The following is an 11,756-nucleotide window of genomic DNA, read 5'->3' as shown; positions in this document are numbered from 1 at the left end:
TAGCAAATCCTGCCCTAGCACCTACACCCCTCCTCCCATGGTTAGCACAGCTGTGTGCCCCCTTGGCCATCCCTGCCTCCCCAAAATACTGCAGGTTCTCTGCCTGAAGCTAGAGACCGTGCTCATTTTTACTCCTCTATCATCTCCCAGAATCTCTGAGGCGTCTATCACAAGTAGGCAGCCAATCGTCTGGAGGTCAGCTCTGACTACATGCATAGAATCCTAGCACTTGGAAGTGAAGGCAGGAAGATACTCCTCCCACCCCTACAGGTGCTAACAATGGTTTTCCTCTTCTACAACAGGTACATTCCCAGTGTCCTTGAATGTTATAAGACCCTGGGTGTAACAGAAAATGCCTCTGGCTTGTAGGAAAACAGGCTTAATCTTCCTTTCTGGCTGTTTCATGAAGGCCGCTTTCCAGAATCCCTTTCCCATCACATCAGAGTTCTTTTTTTTTTTCTTTCAGTTCCCTCTGTGTCTGAAGGATTAGTAAAGCATGGATTACTTCCTTTTGCCTGTATCATTTTTCATCCGGAGTGGTAGGGATCAGAGTCAAGAGCCAACAGCTGCACAGCTGAGTCAGGGGAAAGAGGAGCCAAGCTTTCCGGCTGTGGGCGTGGGGTCTCTGACGCCAGTCTGCAGCTTGTGTCCCCTGGTGGGAAAGGCTCTGGAAGGAGGCCACTAATCCCCAATCTGTACTACTCAGCCTTAACCCCCAGGGTTATAATGGAAGAACAGTGGCTTGGGTCTCGGTTGTGAGCACTTGAGGAGCTATCAGGCACAAAGTTCGTTAGGACCAAAAGTCATAAACCTTGTCAGTGAAGGAAAACGGTTTCTGTGCATGTGCTCTCACAATCCCAGAACTGCCAAAGAGAATGCCGCAGTAAGTGTTTTCCTAGTAGTAGTCATGGTGCCACTCTAGGCTGGCATTAAAGTCTACAGTGCAAAGCCTTGTCTCGTGAAAGGGTTTGGTAGCATATAGCCATGGGCTCAAATCTCACCATCTGCGTGATGCTGATCAAATTACTTCAACTCTCTAAGCTGCAGGTGCCTTTTTTCCACCCCAGGAGAACTAAATACTAAATTAGCCATCCCAGTCCCTAACTTCAAGCTCCCTGAGTGTCACCCTGATGACTTGCAAATGATAAAATAGTAAGAGAAAACAGCAGCAGTGGTGACAACCAAGATGGAAGCTGTGTTCCAGTATAGGGGTCCCTGCTTCCCTGAAGGGAGTGCTCGTGAATTAGGTGGCAAATGATGGAAGGAAATGCACTGTGCTAAAGATCAAAGAGTAATCATGTGGACTATGGAATTTCACGTCTAGTGCTGAGGGTTATTGATGCTTTCCAGGCCAGCGTCAATGAAACACTGAAAGTGATGTGAATCACCCAATGAAGGGCAAAGCAGGAAACTTAGAGGGCCCCCTGACAGAGGACACACTCATGGTCTGTGACTACAGAACATACAAAGGTAAGAGTCAGGCCCAGAGCATAACTGTACAAGCAATAGAACACCCATGAAGGTTGAACTCTCAAACTTAGCATGTTTGCTATGCCAAGGTCAGTGTCCTCTAGCTGGGACATTTTGGAACCTGATATCTGGGATGGAAACATCTGGTCCAATACTACTGAAAATCTTGAGCTCCGAGGCTTGCTTGAAAGATCTGCTCTGCTCTATACAAGCCATGGTAGGTAAATCCTTTCCCTTTGCCTAAAAGCATGAGATCTTAGAACACAACATGTATCCCTGCCTAGAAGATACCTATCTCTCCTCCTGGACATTCTGCTAACATTTAGGTTAGGTTAGGACCTAAGCCGTGTGATGGTTTGAAAGAAAATGGCCCCCAAAGGCAGTGGCACTATTAGGAGATGTGGCTTTGTTTTAGTAGGTGTGGCTTGTTGGAGGAAGTGTGTCACTGTGGAGGCGGGTTTTGAGGCCTCAGATCTGCTCAAGCCATGCCTGGTGTCTCAGACCACTTCCTGTTGCCTGCCTATCAAAATGTATAAAATCTCAGCTCCAGCACCATGTCTGCCTGCATGCTGCCATGTAGCACCATGGCGATAATGGACTAAACCTCTGAAAATGTAAACCTTTAGAGTAGTCATTCTCAACCTTCCTAATGCTGCAACTCTTTAATACAGTTCCTCATGTTGTGATGACCCCCAACCATAAAATTATTTTCGTTGCTGTAATTTTGCTACTGTATTGTATTGTAATGTAAATACCTGATATGAGACCCCCAGAGAGGTCAAGACCCACAGGTTGAGAACCATTCATTGCTTTAGGAATTGAACCTTGCTGGAGAAAGGAGCCCTGGGGTCAGGCTTGGAGGTTTTATAGCCTGACCTCACTTCCTGTTCTCACTCTCTGGCTCCTTCATGAGGATGAAAATAGGATCAGCCAGTTTCTTGCCCCATGCTGCCTGCCTCCCCTCCCTGTTACCACATCTTCCACACCGTGATAGTCTCTGAGCCTCTGAACTAGAAGATAAACTTTCTCTCCAAAGTCGTGTTTGGTCAAGAACAGAACAACCACTAGATAGACATAGAGGCCAGAAAATGGTGGCACACACACCTTTAATCCTAGCACTCTGGAGGCAAAGATCCATCTGGATCTCTGTGAGTTCAAAGCCACACTGGAAACAGCCAGGCATGGTGACTCATGCCTTTAATCCCAGGAAGTAATGGCAGGTAACAGAAAGGTATATAAGTCGTGAAAACCAGGAACTAGAGCTGGTTAAGTTTTCAGGCTTTTGAGCAGCAGTTCAGCTGAGATCCATTTGGATATGAGGACACAGAGGCTTCCAGTCTGAGGAAACAAGATCAGCTGAGGAATTGGTGAGGTGGGGTTAGCTGTGGCTGGTTCTGTTTCTCTAATCTTTCAGCATTCACCCAAATATCAGGCTCCCATGTTTTTACTAATAAGGCTTTTTAGGATTCGTGCTACATCAGCCCTCGTGGATGAGGGCGCTACAGAATATGCAGGGACAGCCGACTCTGCTCATGTGTGTCTGGGGACTCAGTCATGAAGACACAAAAACTTGGGACTGACTCAGAGGACTGACAGCAGGAACCATCTGGAGGCATTTCAGACTCAAGCCTGGGCACAGCAGGACTGAGGGCTGAAACGGCTCCAAGGGGCCTCTCATAGCGCAGGGGCTGAATTCCACGCCGAAGCATCCTTCAAACAGCAGCTGGAGAGCACGTGATCCCAGAAGTTAAGGCAGGAGCTGATCTGTCTACAGGAGACAGATTCAGACCACTTTTAGTCTGGATATAGCCTTTCTTTTCTTGGCACCCATTCATGTAACTGGAACTAATTGGCAATTTGTACACTATGGATTGTATCTCTTTACTTCTAGGTTGTTTATGATTTTCTGTTAAATTTTTTTAACTGAGTAATTTCCTCATTGTAAGCCGTGTTTTAAAGCTAATTCCATGATTCCCTCTGACCATAAAGTCAATTTTCTCACCTAGGTTCTTATCATATGTATGATTTCTTCTTTTGTGGCTTCCAAGGTTCATGTTTCTAAGTGCACTCTGCCAGCTCAGGTGTTAAAAAATGATGGCTATCTGTTCTGTATTCCCATAATGTGTTTACACATGAGGTTTTTGAGCAACCATTATATATTTGGGTAACACAAGAGGGTTCTCAGGTCCTGACTTTTTCCCAAATGCACAAGTAATTATCAGTGTGCACTTACTGACTGATCCCTCCATGGATATTTGAATTTACTGAGACTGTGAGTCTATGTCTGCACCACACAAGCAAACCCCTTGTGATCATGGAGCAGAACTATTTTTATGGAGCTTACCATGGCGCCCAAGAAGGTTGAGTACCACATAGGTAGTAGGTTACCTGATCTGGGCCTGTTCATAAATAAGATGTGGTTGGATTTTCCTCATTCTTCCTGATTTCTGTCTCTTGAGTGCTTTTGTGTGATGATGGTGGTGTTGATTAAGTAGCTTCAGCAGAGATTGGAAAACTTGCATGACCTAAAACCCTATCTGACCCTTTAAGGAAAACACTGGTTGATAACTTTCTCTACATTTACCATGAGAGTTCTAGCATCCAGATATCCCTGGGGAAGGGTATTCTGGGAGCTCAGTGGTAGAGTGCTCACCTGGCATGTATAGGATACTAGGTTTCATTTCCCTAAACCCTAGAACAAAAAGCCACTCTTGGGAGACAAGAGCTTTGGCAAGTCCTCTGATCTTACTGATTTTGTTCCTCAAAGCTTTTCCTGGAGCTGAACAGAGGCGTACATGAAAAACCTCCTCATAGGTCTGAAAGCACTCATGGTTGTGACCGATCCTGCTATCACGAAATGTCCTCCAAGTCTCTTCATCCTTCTTTACTCCTAAAATATGTATGGAATATTTCTAAATGTATTGTTTTCTTTCACTGGTAGAAGAAACCAGAGGCCCCTGTATCCAAAACTGCTTTTAGGTAAGAGCTGGGCTCACAGCAGTCAGATCTGAGTCTTCTGACACCCAATCTAGGGCAGAGATTCCATGTTTTTACATACCAGACATTTGGGCAAATAATTCTTTTTTTTTTTTTTTTCTTTTCAAGACAGGGTTTCTCTGGGTAACAGTCCTGGCTGTCCTGGAACTCACTTTGTAAATCAAGCTAGCCTCGAACTCACAGAGATCCTCCTGATTCACCTCTCAAGTGCTGGAATTAAAGGCGTGTGCCACCACTAACCGGCTCTGGGCAAATAATTCTTAGTGGTGAGATGTTTTATAACACTCATGGACTGTACTTAATGAAGGGCATGCATGCTGTACCCCTATAGTGATACCAAAACTGTCCCCCAACATTGTCAAGTGTACTGTGAGTAAAGAATAAAAAGCTAAGTAATTGCTAAGCGCTGGTCCAGAGTCCACTCAAGACTCCAAGTTTGGTCAGCAAGTGAACAACATCAGCATCACCTCAGATTTTGACCGGATGTAGAATACCCCAGGTTTCTTCTAAGAACTGCTCCCTAAATCCCCAATTTCTCAAGATTCTCAGATGGTTTGTATGGCCTTTAGAGTTGGCAGCACCTGGCATCTCCCCCCCCCCCTCCCCAGACAGGGTTTCTCTGTGTAGTTTTGGTGCCTGTCCTGGATCTCATTCTGTAGACCAGGCTGGCCTCGAACTCACAGAGGTCTGCCTGCCTCTGCCTGGCATCTTTTGAGAAAAAAACTACCAAGATGCTTTGTCCCTATCCATCCCAGAGTTCAGGTCAACATCTGGAGCACATATCTTCAGCATGCTGTCCTAGGGAGAGCAGGGGTTTGGGCATCAAATAGTCCTGGGTCCGAAAGAAGGGTCTGTGCTGCAAGTCTAAGATTATTTAGTCTGCGTCATTTCTTCATATCTTAAAAAAAAAAAAACTACCTACGCTTCAAAGCAGGAAAGCCTGAGCAGGCTACATGAGGTTTGCACCCTTCAATTCAGAGTTACCCAGTCCTTGTCTTTTCTTCCCGAGTGACAACAGCATCAGACGTAGCTCCCTCTGCCAGCCAGTTCAGAACCCAACAGGCCTCCACTGGTGGCTGTCAGAACTGACAAATACCACTAGGGGGCAGAAGAGACCTATTTTAGGCATAGGAGAGCCAGATTGGTGGCCACTAAACCCTCAATTTTTAAAAAGTTTGGTGGGTTTATATAAACCTCATAAAGATCATCTCTATCCAAGTGGAGTATTGCATATAAATGTTGGGGGGGGGGTGCTGGCTAGTTCAACTTGAAACAAGCTAGAATCATCAGAGAAAAAGGAGCCTTAACTGGGAAAATGCCTCCAAAAGATTAGGCTGTGGGTGAATCTGTAGAGCAGTTTTCTTATTTAGCGATTGATGGCGGCCATTGTGGGTGATTCCACCCCTGGGCTGGCAGTCCTGGGTTCTATTAAAAAAAAAAAAAAAAAAAAAAAAAAAGCAGGCTGAGCAGGCCATGAGAAGCAAGCTGGTAAGCAGCACTCCTCCGTGGCCTCTGCATCAGCTCCTGCCTCCGGGTTCCAGCCCTAATTGAGTGGCTGTTCTGTCTTCCCTGAGTGATGAAGAATGATGTGGAAATGGAAGGCAAATAAAACCCTTTCCTCCTCAGCTTGCTTTTTTGGTCACCATATGCTGTTTCACCACAACAATAGTATCCCTAAGACAGGGACGAAGGGGCTGGAGAGATGGCTCAGCGGTTAAGAGCACTGGCTGCTCTTCCAGAGGTCCTGAGTTCAATCCCCAGCAGCCACATGGTGGCTCAGAACCATCCATAGTGAGATCTGGTGCCCTCCTCTGGCCTGCAGAACACTGTATACATAATAAATAAATAAATCTTTAATAAAAAAAGACAGGTACTAAACAGAAAAGTAAACACATCTCCTTAGGAACTCCAGCAGGTTCTTTGGAAAAAGAACTGAAGAACCATAACCGGCGCTCAGCATGATGTTACCCAGAGGGGTGCCTGCTGGAGAATTGAAGAGCACAGGTTGGGGAGTGAGGGTCGAAGACTACAATAAGGGAAGTAAAGGCAGAGATGAAAGCAGAGAATCTCTAGCCTCTGAAATAAGTCCTTTCCCAAATGTGGATATTATTTTTTATCTTTATAGCATGCCTTTGCCCAAAGATAAGCAGTTACGAATATGAATTTACCCAGGAGCACCCAGCAGGGAATGTACAGCCGCCAGCAGCTGATGAAGTGGTAGAACCACTTGACTGTCCGGAGCAGGCACTTGCCTGTAATCTTTCAGGAGATGCAGAGGCAGGAGGATCAGGAACTCCAGACCTAGGCTATGTGGTGAGTTCCAAGCCAGTTGGAGCACCTTAAAAGTGTGCACCACCACTGCCCTGCCGCATTATTACATTAAGGGTCTCTGAACCCTCTCACTTCTACATCCCGCTTGGGAAGGTGCTTTGTTGTAACTAAATGGCACAAGGAACCGATCATTTGACACTGTGTAACTGATTACAAAGTTCCAGCTCCTCCCCAGACATTCCACTCATTGGACTTACACTGCCCTCAGTACCAGGCAAGGTATTTGCTTTAAAATGAGTTGGACCAAACCCAGGGCCTCATGTGTGCTGGGCAAAAGATGTATCTCCAGCTTTGAAGATGTATTCAAAGCTAATTTCAAACAAACAAAAATCCTAGCAGTGGCGGGACACACTCTTAATCCCAGCACTCAGGAGGCAGAGGCCGAGGCAGGCGGGCAGATCTCTGTAAACTAGGGGACAACCTGATCTACAGAGTTCCATGCGAGCCCGAGCTATATAGACCGTGGCTCTGAAAACAAAGTAATGTCAACATGACACACCTAATTAGGAGATATCTCTCAGTTGTAGCAGCACAAAAATTCTAGCATAGTAGAGGCTGAGGCATGGCGATATGGAATGCCAGGCCAGCCTGAGCTTTAGGCAATCCAGGCTCAAAGACGACACACTTTGAATCATTTAAGAACATGTAAACATTTATTGAAATTGTCTTAGAGATAAAAAGGAAAGGCTCATGCATTACAACAGTAAAAAACTCCGGGCCACTCTGAGCAAATACACATAAGTGGTGTATTTGGGATCAACCAAGGGCCTCTGATGTAATTAAAATTTTAAAACTCGTTCCTGGTTGGTTCATGTAATCTAAGCACTCAGGGGCCTAAACAGGAGTGTCAAGGGTTTAAGGTCAACCTGAGCTACGGAGAGCCTGTCTCAAAAAAACGACAAAATGATATCTTTGAATATGTCGTACTCTTGAGTTGTAACATCTTATTTTCCTAGTCTTTTAGAAAATAAGTTAATTTTGGCAGTGTTGTAGGGTCCACTTGCAGCCAACACAACTCACACACCAAGTCAATTTCATGCAGAAAACAAACAAAAAAAAATTACTGTAATCAAGCTGCTACTGATCAATCAGAGTCACAGAACAGACCCAGGAGTTGAATTGCAACCCCAAGCCAGGATGTTACAAAGCTTTTAAGCCTGAAAATCACAACATCTGTGCCAAGTTACAGTTACATTTTTCCACCAATCAGTACTCAGAGAGAGGAGACTTTCCTAGAACACTTATCTATGTGGTGCACTTATCTTGTTCCCATTAGTTGGCTTACTCAAGTACGGCAGGGCAGCTTGCCCCCCAACTCATGTCTCAACTTGAAATCAGGATATCAGTTACCCATGTACATGTCTCCCTCTGCCAAGCAGGAGGTCTTGGGAACTGGAACTTTATTTGACCCCCATTCAAAATGCAAGTTCTATTCAAAATGGCTTCAGTTTGGTTTCTTCTTACAACAGTACCTTAGTGGAGCCCAAGCAAGAAGCAACTTCAAGTTGGTAAGCATGCATTTAAGAGCCTTTACCCACTCCTCCTCTGTGTTCAGGTGGGTTCTGATGGAGTAGCATTCCCCACTGCCCCAGGAGTCCTCCATCATACCTTCCTTCACATGGATCTTGTAGGGCAGGAAGAAGCACTCCTCCTCCTTCTCAACCTCCTCCACAAACTGCTGCAGGCAGTCCAGGAAGGCCTTCATCCCACAGTCAAACTTGTTATTCAAGAAGACGCTGTGACTCCCATCCGAGAACAAAACCAGCATCCCATCACCAGTCAAGGACTTGAGGTAGGAATGGTCCCCGTAGGGAACAAGTTGGTACCTCTGGAATTGCAGTCCAGCTATTTTGGCCAAGCTGAAGAGCAGTAAGGCTGTCTGTCCCCAGGCGGCGTTGATCTCATCCCATCCCACCTGGATGCCAGGGAGGCAGCCCAACCTGAAGTTGTTGATAATGCCCAAGGGACCCTCATCCGAGATGGTAAACGTGATGCTGAAGATATTGGTCTTTCTCAAGTGCCGCAGCTGCCTCTGAGCATATGCCAACTGGGTCTCCACACTGCTCAGCTGGTCCACCAGCTCCAGCTGGTCCATTTTCAAGGCAGAGTAGTCCATCCAATCCTGCTCCTCCTGTTGACTCAGCGCCTTGCTCTCTGCCTGGGCTGCTCTGAGTTCGGCGGCGATTCTGGCACGATGGTGGTCTATGTCCTTCAGCTCCTGAGCCAGCCTTGCTTCCTCCTGCTCCAGAGCCCGGAGCTCGGCCCAAAGCTCCGTGTGCGTGGCCTCCTTCTCCTCCTCGCTCACCAGCGACTCTCTCTCCAGGAAACTTCTGTACTTCTGGTTGTCAGATTCAACTAGAGTGAGTTGCGCATCTAGTTGCCTCAGAAGATTGTCCATGCACTCGTCACACAGCGGGTGGTCCACATCCTTTTGGCCCGAGAGGATTTCAAAGGTCTCTAGGATAGTGTTTTGGATCGTGTTCAAAGTTCTCAGGGTAGTAAACTCACCGAGCAGAGTGAAAGTGCAGCAGGCACTTTCCTGGGATGTCCTGCCGTAGTCAGGAAAGGGTCTGCGGGAGGTCCTGGCCTGTAGCTCCCCAGAGACTGGCGTCTTTGTGGGGGTGCTGGCACAAGGCTGGGCTTTCAAGGGCTCTTTCTGCATGTCGCAGAGCTCCTGTGAGAGTTTCAGGGGCTGGTTGCAGCGCTGGCACAGGAAGAAGGTGGGAGACATCCTGCAGGTCTGCATGCACTCCTACCAGAGCCTAGGTTTCTTTGGGGCCGAGTAAGTCTTTGGAGATGTCTCTCTCCTATTTTCCTCTATATCTTATCACAATTAGCTACTGGGCTACCAGTAGATCTCTTACAGACCCCACAGGCCAGTGATTCTCTGGAAAAGGAAATGCTGATTATCTTGCTTTTCTCCTTGAAAGTTTTCAAGACGTATCTTAAAACTAATATCTAACCTTAAAATCTGGTCATGATTTATCCCACCTTAAAATGCTTAATGCCTTTATCTCATCTTTAGAAAAGGTCTAAGCTTCATTCGGTGGCACATGCCTCTGATTCTAGCATTCAAGAGGTGGAGGAAGAGCTGGGCGGTGGTGGCGCACGCCACTCGGGAGGCAGAGCCAGGCAGATCTCTGTGAGTTCCAGGCCAGCCTGGGCTACCAATTGAGTTCCAGGAAAGGCGCAAAGCTACACAGAGAAACCCTGTCTGGGCGGGGTGGGGGGGTGGGGGGATGGGGGGGTGGAGTCGGAGGCAGGAGGATCTTGACTTTGTTTGTTTTTGAGGCAGTGTTTTACTGTTGTAGGTAGCCTAGAACTTTTTAGACCATGCTGACCTTCACTTACCTCTGCCTCCCAGATGATGGGATTAAAGGTGTGTACCAACCACACCCGGTCAAAGCTGAACTTGTCACCAGCCTAAACTATGCAGTATCTGAAGTATACACTGAGACCTTGCCTAAAAAAAAAAAAAAAAAAAAAAAAAAAAAAAAAAAAAAAGCTGGGTGGTGGTGGAGCAGACCTTTAATCCCAGCAGAAGCAGGAGAATCTCTGTGTGTTAGAGGCCAGCCTGGTCTACAAAGCGAGTTCCAGGACTGTTACACACTGTTACACAGAGAAACCCTGTCTCAAAAAAAAAAGGAAAGGAAATCCAGGTCTAGTGACACATGCCTGTGATCCTAGGATTGTTGTCAGCCTTAGCTACATAGTGAGAACATCCAAGTACACAGCAAGACTGTCACAAAGAGACACAGGCCTGTGATCCCATCACTTGGGAGGTAGAGGCAGAAGGATCAGGAGTTCAAGACCAGCCTCCACTACTTAGTAAATTCAAGACCAGCCTGGGTTCTAAGTGGCCCTATTTCAAAATATAAACTCCCAGGCAACAGTGGCACACTCCTTTAATCCCAGCACTTCGGAGGTACAGACAGATGGATCTCTGTGAGTTAGAGGTCAACCTGGTCTGCAAAGCTAGTTCCAGGACAGCCAGGGCTACACAGGGAAACCCTGTCTAGAAAAACCAAATATAAAATATATATATGTATGTATACTCTCAACAAGAAGCTTATTTGTCTTAACCTGACTCCAGGGTCCAGACCATTTGCCAGCCCCTCTCTTCCCATCTCTGTACGTGACTTGGTTTAAGCTCTTCAGTACATCATACCTCCCACCACCCCAAATGCTGCTCTCCATTCCCTTTGAAAGTCAAATTTTGAACGTAGAGTTAGTTATCATGGAGGGAGCACCCCTGTACCATCCTGCATGTGGGGAGGTCAGAAGATAACTCTCAAGAGTTAGTTATCTTCCTCCATCATGGGGGTTCCAGGTATTGAACTTGGGCCATCACTTGGAGGCAAGGACCTTTACCCATGGAGGCATCTCCTCCAGGAAGCCTAATCTGACCCACAAATTTAGACTGCTCTCACAATGCACTTAGAATCCTTCATCGCACTGTAATATAACAGGCATGCATGGGAAACATTATCATTCCAATTAATGAAACAACAAGAGTTTGGAGGTGTGCATTTTTGCCATCAGCTCAGCCATACACTAAAGTGTGATTCCACACTGGAATCCCACACTTCAGAGGCTGAGGTGAGAGGATTGTGAGGTGAAGGCCAGCCTGGGCTACACATTGAGATGTTTTGTTTTTTCTTTCTTTATTTTTCCAGACAGGGTTTCTCTGTGTAGCCTTGGCTGTCCTGGAACTTGCTCCGTAGACCAGGCTGGCCTCGAACTCACAGAGATCTGCCTGCCTCTGCCTTCCGAGTGCTGGGATGAAAGGCATGTGCCACCATGCACCATGAGTGGCACAGTCAAGAATTAGATAGCAGTACTTTTAACCTTTATGAGCTCCAAAAAGCATCTCTGAAGCAATCAATAAAAGTGTCCTCTCTAAGTTAACTATAGAACTGGTCAGTCAGTATTCCAAAGCCTGCTAAAGACGAACAGTG

At 46.4% G+C, this 11,756-nt stretch overlaps 1 protein-coding gene across 1 annotated transcript; it reads right to left on the bottom strand.

The window, feature by feature from the left end:
- Positions 1 to 8,242: 8,242 nt before the first annotated feature.
- Positions 8,243 to 9,529, bottom strand: Becn2 (beclin 2). Its single transcript, XM_052736531.1, has one exon. The coding sequence runs from the start codon at positions 9,527 to 9,529 to the stop codon at positions 8,243 to 8,245; it is 1,287 nt and encodes a 428-aa protein (XP_052592491.1).
- Positions 9,530 to 11,756: the final 2,227 nt, after the last annotated feature.

Source organism: Peromyscus californicus, unplaced genomic scaffold, assembly GCF_007827085.1.
Source record: "Peromyscus californicus insignis strain IS unplaced genomic scaffold, ASM782708v3 Scaffold_14__1_contigs__length_90479793_seg_2, whole genome shotgun sequence".
In the NCBI taxonomy this organism is placed as follows: domain Eukaryota; kingdom Metazoa; phylum Chordata; class Mammalia; order Rodentia; family Cricetidae; genus Peromyscus; species Peromyscus californicus.
The sequence above is the reverse complement of the archived record's forward strand: the minus strand, read 5'-3'. Positions and strand labels throughout refer to the sequence as shown.

What these genes read in the sequence shown, in the direction of transcription:
- Becn2 (XM_052736531.1), bottom strand. Translation starts at nt 9,529, where the DNA reads ATGTCTCCCACCTTCTTCCTGTGCCAGCGCTGCAACCAGCCCCTGAAA.